Source organism: Equus przewalskii, chromosome 19 (genome assembly GCF_037783145.1).
Source record: "Equus przewalskii isolate Varuska chromosome 19, EquPr2, whole genome shotgun sequence".
Classification (NCBI taxonomy): Eukaryota; Metazoa; Chordata; class Mammalia; order Perissodactyla; family Equidae; genus Equus; species Equus przewalskii.
In genome coordinates, this window is record NC_091849.1 from 31,271,246 (window position 1) to 31,285,499 (window position 14,254).

A 14,254-nucleotide genomic window follows, 5' to 3' on the forward strand; every position below is an offset into this window, starting at 1 on the left:
GTCACAAAACGGTCACAGATATACTGCCTGGGAAAGTAAAACTCAGGACCTTTGTGAGTCCGACTGCAGTGCTGTGCAGACACATTCCTGTACAAGGCGTCAAAATCACTGCTTTTACAGATTAGATTCCTGATGTTCGGGGGTTTTAAGTTTGTCTTACCCACTGCAGTGAATAAAAAGGAACTTGGTCTCTACGGGAATCTTTATCTGGTGTTTTCAGGCACAACTCCTCCACGTTTAAAGAGAAAACCCCTCTCCCTCCCCATCCATTCCCTGAGCAAACTCATTCTTTGGCATCAAGTTCCCTGGGGGTGAGTTTTCTTCTAGAAGAGTCCAGGGGGAGAGGTCAGGGATGGAAGGCAGAGTCCAGTTCAGCGAGAGTGATTCCAGGAAGAGGCGGAAAAGGAGCTGAGCCCAGCCTGGAGGTCTCTCCCGGTTTCCTCAGACAGCCCCTGGGCCAGGACTCAGTGAGACGGTGTGACAAAAAGCTCTCGGTGCAGGAGGAGAGGGGTCAGGGCAAGTCCCAAGTGCCAGAGCATGGTTCTCAGGGTCTCAACCCAGAGGGCTCTGTCTGGGGTGGGGAAGCCACACCTTAGGGATTCCCCATTGCCCAGAAATTTCACTTCTTCTCACAACCCGTCAGGTCCTTCCGCCTAGATATTCATCATGATGCCCCAGTTCTCATTCGCATTGCATGTCCGGTTTCTAAAGAAGCCAATCAGCTTCACTGCGGTTTCCTGTTACAGAGTCTGCACACACAGGCCTAGATTCAGATTCTCTCCAGACTCTGAGGAAACAGTCAGGGCGCTCCGAACCCTCCTCCTACTGCTCTCGGGGGCCCTAGCCCTGACCGAGACTTTGGCGGGTGAGTGCGGCGTCGGGAGGAAACGGCCTCTGCGGGGCACGGAGCGAGGGGACCTCGCGGCGGGGGCGCAGGACCCCCGGGGAAGTCGCGTCTCCGCCGCCTCGGGCCCAGGCTCCCTCCCCAGTCTCTCGCTGTCGCCTCTCACCCACTCTGGTCTCCCGCAGCCCCTTTTCTGTCTGACGACCCCTCCCCTTCCTTCCCTTCCGGCCCCCTTCAACCTCGGACCCGGGGACCCGCGCCAGGAGGAAGGTCGGGCCAGGTCTCAACCCCTCCCCGCCCCCAGGCTCCCACTCCATGAGGTATTTCCACACCGCCGTGTCCCGGCCCGGCCGCGGGGAGCCCCGGTACCTCGAAGTCGGCTACGTGGACGACACGCAGTTCGTGCGGTTCGACAGCGACGCCGCGAGTCCGAGGATGGAGCCGCGGGCGCCGTGGGTGCAGCAGGAGGGGCCGGAGTATTGGGAAGAAGAGACACGGCGCGCCAAGGACCTCATACAGAATTTTCGAAGGAACTTGCTGACCCTGAGGGACTACTACAACCAGAGCGAAGCCGGTGAGTGACCCCGGGCCCAGGTCGCAGATCATGAATCTCCCCATCTGCCACTGACCAGCCAGGGCCCCCCTAAGTCTCAATTGTCTGCTGTTGAGTTGGAAACTGGCTCTGACCAATCACCACCCATCGGTGAGGGGCGGGGGCCGGGTTAAGTGGGCGTGGCTGACCGCGGGGGCGGGGCCAGGATCTCACGCTTTCCAGTTGACCTATGGCTGCGAGGTGGGATCGCACGGGCCGCTCCTCCGCGGGTACTGGCAGTACGCCTACGACGGCGCCGATTACATCGCCCTGAAAGAGGACCTGCGCTCCTGGACCGCGGCGGACGCGGCGGCTCAGATCACCCGGCGCAAGTGGGAGGCGTCCCTTGCACATGAGCGCTTCAGGGGGTACCTGGAGGGCACGTGCGTGAAGTGGCTTCGCAGATACTTGGAGAATGGAAAGGAGATGCTGCAGCGCACAGGTATAAGGGGCGCTTCCGTGCTTCCCAGATCTCTTCACAGGCTGGGGCTGCGCTCCCACAAGGAGAGGACGAAGATGGAATAGATGCCAGAATACGACCCCTCCCGTGAGTCAAGAGAGGGGATTCCGCCTTGAGTGTTCAGATCCTGTACTAGAGAGTGACTAGTGCCGATGGTCAGTCCTTCTCTGAGGAACTATTAAGGGATCCAGTCTCTCTAGGGATAGATGGGGAGACCATCTCTGCAATAACCAGTCGGCAGCACCCCTTGACTCTCTGTCAGCAGCTTTGAGAACTGTGGGGGACTTTCTCTCAACCTTGTTCTCTGCCCCACACCTATGTGTGTGAGATTTTCTGAGTCACTCCACTTCCACCCAGATCAGGACCAGAAATTCCCTTTCCTCCATCAGACAGCTGGAGTCTCCTACCTTGTTGTCTCACCCTCTTCCTAGAACTATCCAAACAATAGGAAATTATCCCAGAAGCCTGTGTCTAGTCTGGTGTCTGGGTTTTGTGCTCCCTTTGCCCACCCTAATTGTCCCATCCATTCTCAGGATAGTCACATGAGTGCTGCTTTAGTGGCCCATGAAGGATGCAAAGTTCCTGAATTTTCTCACCCTTCTCCTTAGAGTCCCCAAAGACGCATGTGACCCGCCACCCCATCTCTGACCATGAGGTCACCCTGAGGTGCTGGGCCCTGGGCTTCTACCCTGCGGAGATCACCCTGACCTGGCAGCGTGATGGGGAGGACCTAACCCAGGACACGGAGCTTGTGGAGACCAGGCCTGCAGGGGACGGGACCTTCCAGAAGTGGGCGGCCGTGGTTGTGCCTTCTGGAAAGGAGCAGAGATACACGTGCCATGTGCAGCACCAGGGACTCCCTGAGCCTGTCACCCTGAGATGGAGTAAGGAGGGAGCTGTGGGCTCAGAGCCTCTTCTCAGGGAACTCAGGAGCCCTTCTGGAAACCTTCAGCAGGGTCAGGGCTGAGGCCTGGGGTCAGGGCCTTCACCTTCCCTTCGCTTCCCAGAGCCGCCTCTTGAGTCCACCATCCTCATTGTGGGAGTCATTGCTGGCCTGGGTCTCCTTGTCGCTGTGGTGGCTGGAGCTGTGATGTGGAGGAAGAAGCGCTCAGGTAGGGAAGGGGTTTGCTCTGAGTGTTTTTGTCCCGCTGGGAGGCTTCTAGCTCCAGGGAGAGGTTTGCCCTGCCTTGTTAATGGGAAGTCCCATCCACACACTTGTTTACCCAGTCTGGTGCCCTGTTTGCTAACACTTACTCTTTGGTTAAGCACATGTGAAAATTCAGGACAAGTTTATCACCATGATGGATCTGGTGATGGACCCCTGACTCCTAGCAGTCACAGGACAGAGGGGAAGGTCACTGCTGAGCACAGACTTCCACGAGGGCACTTGTTCCACTCCTCACACGTGTTCTTTCCTCTTCCTGATCCTGCCCTGGGTCCGTAGTCACAGTTCTGTAAACTCCCCAGGGGTCTAGGACTAGGGTGTTCCTTTAGGAACTTATGGCCCTGCCTCCTCCGTGGCTTCTCACAGGATGTTTTCTTCCCACAGGTGGAAAAGGAGGGAGCTACACTCAGGCTGCGTAAGTGTGGAAGGGGGAGGTTGATCCCTGAGACCCTTGTAATAGTGCAGACAGGAGCCCATGGGGGAGCTCACCCACCCCATAGTTCCTCCTTTAGTCTCGTGTCCCCTGGGCTCTGACCATGTCCTGTTTTGTTCTATCCCAGGCGGTGACAGTGCCCTGAGCACAGATGTGTCTCTCGCGGATCCTAAAGGTGAGACCTTGGAGAGCCTGGGAGAGCAGTTGGGGCAGAAGGAACACAGGTGGGTTATGGGGATTCTTTGGTTGGGACATTTGGAAGATGTGGTGGGCTGTTCAGAATGTCACCACCTACAGCCACTGACCTGAATTTGTTCATGATTCTTGTCTTCTATAGTGTGAGACAGCTGCCTTGTGGCGACTGAGTGATGCAAGATTTGTTCATGCCTCCCCCTCCCCAATTGTGACTTCGGGAATCTCTGACCTCGCTTTCTGCAAATGGCATCTGAATGTGTCTGCGTTCCTGTTAGCATAATGTGAGGAGGTGGAGAGACTGCCCCCCCCCCGCCCCACCCACCAAGACCTCGTCCCCACACTGACATTTCCTGTTTTCCCATCTACTCTCCTTTTCCAGCAGAGGTGGGCTGAGATGTCTCCAGCCTTGTCTTAACTTCACATTGCACTGAGCTGCAATGTCTTCCATTTTGAAAATAAGAATCTGACTATAAATTTGTTTTTTCAAATTCTTGCCATGAGGGATTGATTGTTGGGTTAATTAAAGGAGAAGAAGATTCCTAAAATTGGAGAAAGGAAATGAACAAAAGCACTGAGAACCTTCCAGAATCCATGTTTGCTGTGCTGAGTCTGTTGCAGGCAGGGACAGGAAAAGACTGTGTGGAGCCAAGCATGGACAGGGCCTGTGTCCAGTCAGTGCTCTCTGCATCATGGATTTTGATGTGGTCACTCCTCGGCTGGGTCATCTCTCTGCTCTTTTGTCCTTGTCCCTTCAATAGAACCTTGTCCCACCAGGACCTGTGATCACAGGGACTGGGACATCACCTGGGCCTTGTCCTGTCTCCAAGATGGTGGACAGCAGGGCCTTCATGGGGCTGGGTCAGCCTAGGCTCAGGCCTGGGTCCCCAGCCCTCGGGCCTCAATTTGTGAATTTAACTTTTTTCTTGTTTCATTTGAGGATTATGCCTTTTCTTCTCGTTGCAAGTTCTGGTCTCATTCTCCTTTGGGTGTCCCCATCTCTGGCAGCAGCAGGAGTCGTTTTGGCTGTCATTGTCCCCACAGTGCTCAGGTCAGGCCCTGCAAACAGGAGTCCCTCTGGTATGGAGAGATGAATTTTCAGAGTCAGCGACTTCTTGTCCTCCTTCTTAGGCTTTTCCCTGGATTGCTTTTTCCATCCTCTCCCTCAACCTTTTAAAAGAAATTAAATTCTGGAATTAGCAGACAATTTCTTGTCTAGAGTTCCTTGTCTTTGATGAATTCTTATCATGGTTCTATCCTTCTCTGCTCACCTACTGTCTCTCCCTGCCCTTCGCTCTAGTAATTCTAGTTCTGGCTCCAGTCCAAACTCGAGGATTTATATTTATATTTAGATGAAAAGTAGGACCCATCAGTTGAGAATTGTTCTGTTCTTTCTTTTTCTTTCTTTGTGCCCGTTTTATTTATTAAATAATTTATTATTACAGAAGCAATACCTGTGCATTCTGGAAAATTTAAAAATACAGAAAACAAAAATATAACAATAAAAACCACATTCCTACCACTATTAATACCTTGCTGTATCCCTCCAAGTGATTTTCTTACATGTAAGAATTTTTTTACCAAAATGCGATCACATTATATGTACTGCTTCATGATCTCCTTTTTTTCAGTCAGTAATCTCCACTTTTCTGTTTCAGCAAATTTTCATCCCTTTTATTTATTTATTTTTTCTTATTATTTTATTGAGGTCATATTGATTTACAACATCATGTAATTTCACATGTACATTATTATCTATCAGTTTCTGTATAGACTACCTCGTGCTCACCATCAATAGTCTAGTTTTTATCCATCAACATACATATGTGCCCCTTTACCCCTTTTGCCTAACCCCCCAACCCCCTCCCCCTCTGGTAACCACCCTCTAATCTATTCTCTTTATCCATATGTTTGTTTATCTTCCACATATGGGTGCAGTCATAGGGTGTTGGTCTTTCTCTGTCTGGCTTATGTCACTTAACGTAATAACCTCAGGGTCCATCCATGTTGTTGCAAATGGGACGATTTTGTCTTTTTTTATGGCTGAGGAGCATTCTACTGTACATGTATACTGCATCTTCTTCATCTATTCATCAGTTGATGGGCATTTGAGTGGCTTCCACATCTTGGCTATTATGAATAATGCTGCAATGAATATAGGAGTGCATAGATCTCTTTGTATTGTTGATTTCCTGTTCTTTGGATAAGTACCTAGTAGTTGGATAACTGAATCCTATGGTATTTTTATTTTTTTATTTTTTTGAGAAATCTCCATACTGTTTTCCATAGTAGCTGCACAAGTTTGCATTCCCACCAGCAGTGTATGAGGGTTCCTTTTTCTCCACATCCTTTCCAACACTTACTATTTCTTGCCTTGTTAATTATAGCCATTCTGACAGGTGTGAGGTGATATCTCATTGCAGTTTTGATTTGCATTTCCCTAATGATTAGTGATGTTGAAAATCTTTTCATGTGTCTGTTGGCCATCTCTATATCTTCACTGGAAAAATGTCTCTTCATATCCTTTGCCCATTTTTTGATTGGATTTTTTTTGTTGTTGAGTTGTATGAGTTCTTTATATCTTTTGGAAGTTAATTCCTTGTTGGATATATGATTTGCAAATGTTTTCTCTCAGTTGGTGAGTTGTCTTTTCATTTTGTTCATGGTTTCCTTTTTTACAGAAACTTTTTAATCTGATGAAGTCCAATTTGTTTATCTTTTCTTTTGTTTCCTGTGCCTAAGTAGACATGGTATTCAAAAAGAATGCTGCTAAGATCAATGTTAAAGAGTGTAGTGCCTATATTTTCTTCTAGGAGTTTTATGGCTTCAAGTATTACACTCAAATCTTTAATCCATTTTGAGTTAATTTTTGTGGATGGTGCAAGAAAATGATCTACTTTCATTCTTTTGCGTGTGGCTGTCCAGTTTTCCCAATACCATTTATTGAAGAGACTTTCCTTTCTCCTTTGTATGTTCTTGGCTCCTTTGTTGAAGATTAGCTATCTGTAGATGTGTGGTTTTGTTTCTGGGTTTTCAATTCTGTTCCATTGATCTGTGTGTCTGTTTTTGTGCCAGTACCATGCTGCTTTGATTACTATAGCTTTGTACTGTATTTTGAAGTCAGGAATTATAATGCCTCCAGCTTTGGTTGTTTTTCTCAGGATTGCTTTGGTTATTCAGGATCTTTTGTTGTTCCATATAAATTTTAGGATTCTTTGCTGTATTTCCATGAAGAATGTCCTTGGAATTCTGATTGGGATAGCATTGAATCTTTAGATTGCTTTAGGTAATATGTACATTAAACTATGTATATTTTTCCAATCCATTAGTATGGACTATCTTTCCATTTCTTTACATCATCATCAATTTCTTTCAATAATGTCTTATAGTTTTTATTGTATAGGTCTTTCACCTCCTTGGCTCAGTTTCTTCCTAGATATTTTATTCCTTTTGTTGCGATTATAAATAGGTTTGTATTCTTGAGTTCTCTTTCTGCTAGTTGTTGTTAATGTATAGAAATGCAACTGATTTCTGTAAGTTGATTTTTTACCGTGCAACTTTGCTGTAGTTGTTGATTATTTCTTATAATTTTCTGGTGGGTTCTCTAGAATTTTCTGTATATAGAATCATATTGTCCACAAACAACAAGAGGTTTACTCCTTCCTTTCCAATTTGGATACCTTTTTTTTACCTGCCTAATTTCTCTGGCCAAAAACTCCAGTACTATATTGAATAGGAGTGGCAAGAGTGGGCACCCTTGTCTTGTTCCTTTTCTCAGAGTGATGGCTTTCAGTTTTGCACTAACTATGAAGTTGGCTGTGGGTTTGTTATATATGGCTTTTACTATGTTGAGGTATTTTCCTTCTACACCTATTTTATTGAGGGTTTTTATCATAAATGGATGTTGAATCTTGTCAAATGCTTTCTCTGCATGTGTTGAGACAATCATGTGATTTTTATTCCTCATTTTGTTAATGTCATATATCACATTGATTGATTTGCAGATGTTGAACATCCCTGTACCCCTGGTACAAATCCCAGCTGATCATGGTGTATGATCCTTTTAATGTTTTGATGTATTCGGTTTGCCAATATTTTGTTGAGGATTTTTGCATCTATGTTTATCAGTAATATTGGCCTGTGATTTTCCTTCTTTGTGATGTGTATGTCTAGTTTCAGTATTAGGGTAATGTTGGCCTCATAGAATGAGTTAGGAAGCATTCTGTCTTCTTCAATTTTTTGGAATAGTTTGAGAAGGATAGGTATTAAGTCGTCTTTGAATGTTTGTTGAATTCTCCAGAGAAGCCATCTGGTCCTGGGCTTTTGTTTCTGGGGAGATTTTTGATTACTGTTTCAATCTCTTTACTTGTGATTTGGCTATTCAGATTCTCTATTTCTTCTTGATTCAGTTTTGAGAAGTTTTGTGAGGCTAAGAATTTATCCATTGCTTCTAAGTTATCCAATTTGTTGGCATACAGTTTTTCACAGTATTCTTTTATAGTCTTTTGTATTTCTGTGGTGTCTGTTGTAATTTCTCCTCTTTCATTTTTAATTTTATTTATTTCAGCCTTCTCTCTTTTTTTCTTAGCAAGTTCTGGCTAAGGATTTGTCAATTTTGTTTATCTTCTCAAAGAACCAGATCTTAGTTTTGTTGATGCTTGCTATTGTTTTTTTAGTCTCTATTTCATTTATTTCTGCTCTAATTTTTATTATTTCTCTCCTTCTACTGACTTAGGCCTTGCCTGTTCTTCTTTTTCTAGTTCTGTTAGTGTAGTTTAAGATTAGTTCTTTGAGATTTTTCTTGTTTGTCCAGATAAGGCCTGTATTGCTATAAATTTCCCTTTCAGAACTGCTTTTACTGCATCCCATAGGAGTTGGTATGTTGTGTTTTCATTTTCATCTATCTGCAAGTATTTTTTTTATTTCTCCATTGATCTCTTCATTGATCCCATGGTTGTTCAGTAGCATGTTTTTAGTCTCCACATAGATGTGACTTTCCTAGCTTTTTTCTTGTAGTAGATTTCTAGTTTCATAGCATTATGGTCAGAAAAGATGCTTAAAATGATTTCAGTCTTCTTAAATTTTGAAACATGCCTTGTTTCCTAACAGATGGTCTATCTTTGAAAATGTTCCATGGGCATTTGAGAAGAATATGTATTCTCCTGTTTTGGATGGAATGCTCTATTAAGTCCATCTTGTCTAGTCTTTCATTTAAGGCTGATACCGGCCGTGATATTGGTTCCCCTAGATTAAATCCAGCATATATGGGGTTAAAACCAAAGCACTCTTTCCCTGCTTACTCCCTGGCTCCCTGGTTCCAGAATCCACTCTCCACTGTAGAGACACATGGCCAAGGACAGCCACCTGGGTTCTTTATCATCTCCTTCTCCTCCTTACAAGCAGTTCCCAAGGCTGAATGCAGGCTGGTGGGAAAGCTTTGACCAGCAAGGCCACTGACTCCCCCCTCTCTACAAGCAGCCACATTCCTCACAAACCTTTAAAACCCCTGGCCTCCCATCTTTTGGGGAGACGAGAAGAGATGAGACAAATTTGAGAGCTCATTCTCATCTCCTGGCTGATATCATCCAAAATAAAAGCCCTTTCCTTGCCATAAGCCTGGCATTCCAGTTTTTATTTGGCCCCTCTTGTGTGGTAGGTAGGGAACCTATGTTTGTAGGTGCTAAGAAGACTGTTGTTTCCTTGTTGACTTTCTGTTGGATGATCTATCCATTGATGTAAATGGAGTGTTGAGGTCCCCTACTATTATTGTGTGGCTTTCCATTTCTCCATTTTTGTCTGTTAGTAGCTCTTTTATATACCTTGGTGCTCCTGTGTTAGGTGCCTATATATTCATAAGTGTTATGTTCTTTTGGTGGAATGTCCCTTTTATCATTATATACAGCCCCTCTTTGTCTCTCATTGTCTTTTTTATCTTCAAGTCTGCTTTGTGTGATATGATTATGGCAACACCTGCTTTCTTTTGCTTGCCATTTGCTTAGAGAATTGTCTTCTATGCCTTCACTCTGAGCCTGTTTTTGTCTTTAGAGCTGATGTGTATTTCCTGGAATCAGCATATTATTGGGTCATTTTTAAAAATCCATCCAGTTATTCTGTGTGTTTTGATTGGAGAATTCAATCCATTTACATTTAGAGTGATTTTTGATGTATGAGGGTTTAATACTGCCATTTAATCTCTTTTTTCAGTTGTTCTATATTTCTATTGTTTCTTTTCTCTTGTATTTCTAACTGCCATTTCAGTGTGGTGGTTCTCTGTGATGGATTTCTCACTTTTCTGTTTATTTTTGATTTCTGACTCTGCTCTGAATTTTTGTTTAGTGGTTACAAAGAGATTTGTATAAAAGATCTCATAGATCTTTTTTTTTTTTTCTTGGTGAGGAAGATTGGCCCTGAGCTAACATCTGTTCCAAATCTTCCTCGTTTTGCTTGAGGAAGATTGGCCCTGAGATAACATTTGTGCCTATCTTCTTCAATTTTCCATGTGAGTCGCTGCCACAGCATTGCTTGATGAGTGATGTAGGTAAACACCCAGGATCAGAACTTTGAACCTGGCCGCCAAACCGGAGCATGCCGAACTTAACCACTATATCACTAGGCTGGCCCCCGAGATAGTCCATTTTCCGATAGCTTGTTGTCTCCATTAGCCTAAGCAGGATCCATCCCTAACCTCTTCCCCTTATTAAGTTATTGTTGTCACAAATTGTTCTTTTCTATGTTGTGAGTTTGTGACTAATTTGAAGTGTTTATAGTTACTTTTGATGCTTTCCTTCTCTTTGTCTTTTATATTATAATTAAGTGCTTACTAAACTATTCTCATATAGAGCTGCAATTTTCTGTTTCTGTCTCTTTATCTCCTTGCTCAGGGTTTTGTAAACCTTCCCTAATTAGTTTCAGATGAGAGGGCTCCTTTCAATGTTTCTTGTAAGGCAGGCTTAGTGGTGATGAACTCCCTCAGCTTTTGTTCATCTGAGAAAGCTTTCATTTCTTCATTGTATCTGAATAATAATAATCCAATTTCACTGGATAATGTATCCTTGGCTGAAAGTTTTTGTCTTTGAGTATTTTGAATGTATAATTCCATTCTCTCCTATCCTGTATAGTTGCCGCTGAGAAATCCACTGAAAGCCTGATAGAGGTTCCTTTGTAGTTTATTTTCTTCTGCCTTGCTGCCTTTAACATCTTTTCTTTGTCATTGACTTTTGCTAGTTTTACCATTATATTCCTTGGAGAAGATCTTGCGTTGATGTAACTAGGAGTTCTATTAGCTTCTTTTACTTGTAATTCCACCTCGTTCCCCAGATTTTGGAAATTCTCAACTATTATTTGTTTGAACGTTCTCTCTCCTCCTTTCTTCCTCTCATATCCCTCTGGAATACCTATAATCCTTATGTTGCTTTACCTAATTGAGTTATATTTCTCAGAAATTTCTTCATTTTTTAAAAATCTTAATTCTCTCTCCTCTTCCACCTGAAGCATGTCTTTATTTCTATCCTCTAAATCACTAATTCTTTCCTCCATAACATCAGCTCTATTTTGTATGGATTCTAGATTATTTTTTATCTCATTAATTGTGTTCCTCATATCCAGAATTTCTGTTGTTGCTTTTTTTTTTTTAGAGTTCCAATCTCTTTGGTGAAGTATTTTTTCTGCTCAATAATTTTATCCTGAGCTCATTGAACTGTCTTAGTTTTCTTGTAACTCACTGAATTTCATGACAACTATTTTGAATTCTCTGTCATTTAGATTGTAAAGTTCTCTGACGTCAGGGTTGGTTTCTGGAGACTTGTCATTTTCCTTCTTGTCTGAAGTGTTAATGTGGTTCTTCATGGTGTTTGATGAATTCATCCTTTGCCAGCACATTTGTGGTAGTGTCAGGTCACAGATTCCACCTGCCTCTGCTGGAGGGGGAGACAGGAGCTGTATTTTCTGATCCCACCCCATCTGCTGGAAGTTGTGCTTGTAGGGCTCCTCTGCATTTACACACTTGCTGCAGCCACTTGGCAGGTCACATACACAAGCACAGGCAGGGCCTCTGTGTTCCACCAGTCGGTTGCTCTGATATGGTATCACTGTGCTCAGCAGGTGACCAACCGAGCTGGTGTGCTAAGTGGGAGGGGAGGGATGCTTTCTTTCTCACTCAGACTGGCTCAGCTGAGCTGCTGTGCTTAGTGGGGGCTCTTTTGTGAGGGTTGAACAACACCACTTGGTAGGGAGCATTCCCACAGGCGGTGCTCCCATGGCATGGTGGGCACTCCTGTGGGCTTGGCTACCACTCCTAAAGCATTTTATGCAGGCTGAGCTGCCCCTCCCTCCCCTGACAGTCATGCTGGCCACTGTTGAGGATCCATGATCTTGATCACTACCACTGGAGACAGGGAGAGGTCTGCTCACCTAGTTTCACTGCTTCCCAGGGATCCAGTCCTCCTATCTTCAGACGTATGCAGTGTGGATCTCCCAGACATCCTATTGTGCTGTGTAGGGAATCTTCTGTTGGTTAATGAATGTCCATTTAGCTGTAACTTAGAGGGGAGAGACAAAGGGAACAACTCACTCTACCATGATGCTGACATCACTCTCCTCTGTTCTTTTTTGAAGAGAGAAATTAAATTGTGTGCTGTTGTGTGCAGAAGGGCTAGTGTCAGAAGTGGGGGCTATGGGGAGGAGGGGAGAGCAGCACTTGTGATAAAAGTACAGGTGGCATTGATGGCAATATGAATGGATGATGTGCTGTAGCTGCTACAAAACAGCATTTGATCTGAAGCTATGTGAATAAAGATACTGTCTCTAGAACAGAGAGCTGCTTTACACTAATCATTCATTCACCTGATATTTGTTGAGTGCTGGGTATATGACATACTACTTTTGCTTCTGGGGAACATCATTGAAGTAAAAACAGACAGATGTTGCTGGCCTTGTGGAGCATATGTTGTAGTTGGAAGAGACAGACTATGTACTATAAGCACAAGGATGTCCGGGGAAAGTTCTTTCCAGGAAAGGGAAGCTCCAGTGTGAATGCACTAAGGTGGGAGTTTTTCTGTGTATTCTCGCAAGAGGTAGGAGGCTGGTATGGCTGGAGCAGAGAGTAACTGAGATGAGGTTAGAGGTATGGCCAGACCATATAGGCAGTGAAGATACTGTGAGGGTTTGACTTTTCTGTGTGGGATGGGAAGTTGCCAAACAGCTTTGAGCAGAAGAGAGACATGGTATGACTTCTCTTTTAAAAGGATCACCCTGGCTGCTGCGCTAAGAACAGAATCCACAGGTGAAGGGTAAGTGAGGTAGCAGGGAAAACTAGAAAATTCATGGAGTGTTTTAGGCTAGAGATCTTGGTTGCTTTGCCTGGGGTGTGAGCAGTGGAAATAGTGGAAGTGATTGGATTCTGGATACATTTTGAAGATGGACTTATACATTTCCTACTTGATTAAATCTGGAGTATGGGAAGGAGGAGTCAAGGAGCATAACCAAAGTTTCGGACTGTGCAAGTAGAAAGATGGAGTTGCTGTAGCAGATATCAGGGAGATTCTGGAAGAAGCATATTTGAGGAGGGAGCATCACAGGCGTTCAGTTTAAGAGATGTTTAATCTGAGATGTCCATTAGAAATGCAGATGAGGTTGTTGGGTAGTCAGTTGGACATATGAATCTATGATTTAGGACAAATATATGAGCTGGAAAAATAGATTTGGGAGGTCTAACTCTGCACCCAATTCCAATTTGTATTTTCTCCCACACTACCAAGAAATTCTCCAATACCAGTTGGGTGTCCTACAATTCAAATCAATTCTGACACTATCTACCTGGAGATAGCATCAGATCCCACAGGTTAAGGGTTCAGTCCTACAAGACTGCACACCTCTCTACAGCTTAGATGCCAATCACAAGTCCAGGTTGTCACCTGGGCTTCTGACCAACTGGCTGTAGATCAGAGGTTCTAACAACCTCCTTGAGTTAGGTTAATTTGCTAGAGCAGCTCACAGAACTCAGAGCAACACTTACTTACTAGATTACAAGTTTGTGAGAAAAGGATATGTCTCAGGAACAGCCAGATGGAAGGGATGCATAGGGCAAGGTATGGGGAAAAGGTGTGGGGCCTCCATGCCCTCTCCAGGTGTGCTGCTTTCTCTGAATCTCCATGTGTTCACCAATCTGGAAGCTCTCTGAACTCTGTCCTTTTGGGTTTTCGTGGACGATTCCCAACAAAGGCATGATTGATTAAATCACATGCCATTGGTGATTGGGCTCTGTTTCCAGCCCCTCTCCCTTCCCAAATGGTCTTGGGGGTAGTGTGTAGGGGAGTGAAACTGAAAGTTCCAACCCTCTAATCATAGTGATGGTTTCCTGGGCAACCAAGTCTCATCCTTAGGTTACCTGGGGGCATTCTCAAAGTCACTCATTAACATAGCAAAGGACAGCTTCTTCCCTCTCAACACTTAGGAAATTCCAAGGGTTTTAGGAGCTCTGTACCTGGAATGGGGACTAAGACCAAAGCTATATTTCTTATTATAAATCACATTATCACAGGAGGTGACACTACCTAAATTATGTTTAAATC

The 14,254-nt window shown here is 44.4% G+C and overlaps 1 protein-coding gene and 1 long non-coding RNA gene across 5 annotated transcripts in view; one reads left to right on the forward strand and one right to left on the reverse strand.

Annotated features, from left to right (window-relative positions):
• Nucleotides 1-586: 586 nt before the first annotated feature.
• LOC103541162 (class I histocompatibility antigen, Gogo-B*0102 alpha chain-like) lies at nt 587-4,893 on the forward strand. 4 transcript variants are annotated; one of them, XR_011530027.1, is made up of 8 exons: nt 593-865; nt 1,149-1,418; nt 1,603-1,878; nt 2,505-2,780; nt 2,904-3,008; nt 3,446-3,476; nt 3,622-3,718; nt 3,832-4,893. XR_011530027.1 is itself a non-coding variant. In XM_070585693.1 (8 exons), the coding sequence occupies exons 1-7, from the start codon at nt 667-669 to the stop codon at nt 3,626-3,628; spliced, it is 1,164 nt and encodes a 387-aa protein (XP_070441794.1). In that variant the 5' UTR covers nt 593-666; the 3' UTR covers nt 3,629-3,669; nt 3,832-4,893. The 4 variants fall into 4 exon arrangements, 3 of the variants coding, with proteins under 3 accessions (XP_070441792.1, XP_070441794.1, XP_070441793.1); XM_070585693.1 differs by having other exon boundaries at nt 3,622-3,669; XM_070585691.1 differs by lacking the exon at nt 3,446-3,476 and having other exon boundaries at nt 587-865; nt 3,832-4,177.
• LOC139077471 (uncharacterized) overlaps nt 4,265-14,254 on the reverse strand; it is a 34,793-nt gene continuing 24,803 nt past the window's right edge. Inside the window, exons 2-3 of the long non-coding RNA XR_011530036.1 lie at nt 12,096-12,223; nt 4,265-4,856 (exon numbers count right to left, since the gene is read on the reverse strand). This is a non-coding gene — a long non-coding RNA (uncharacterized lncRNA). The remainder of the gene's footprint in view (nt 4,857-12,095; nt 12,224-14,254) is intronic.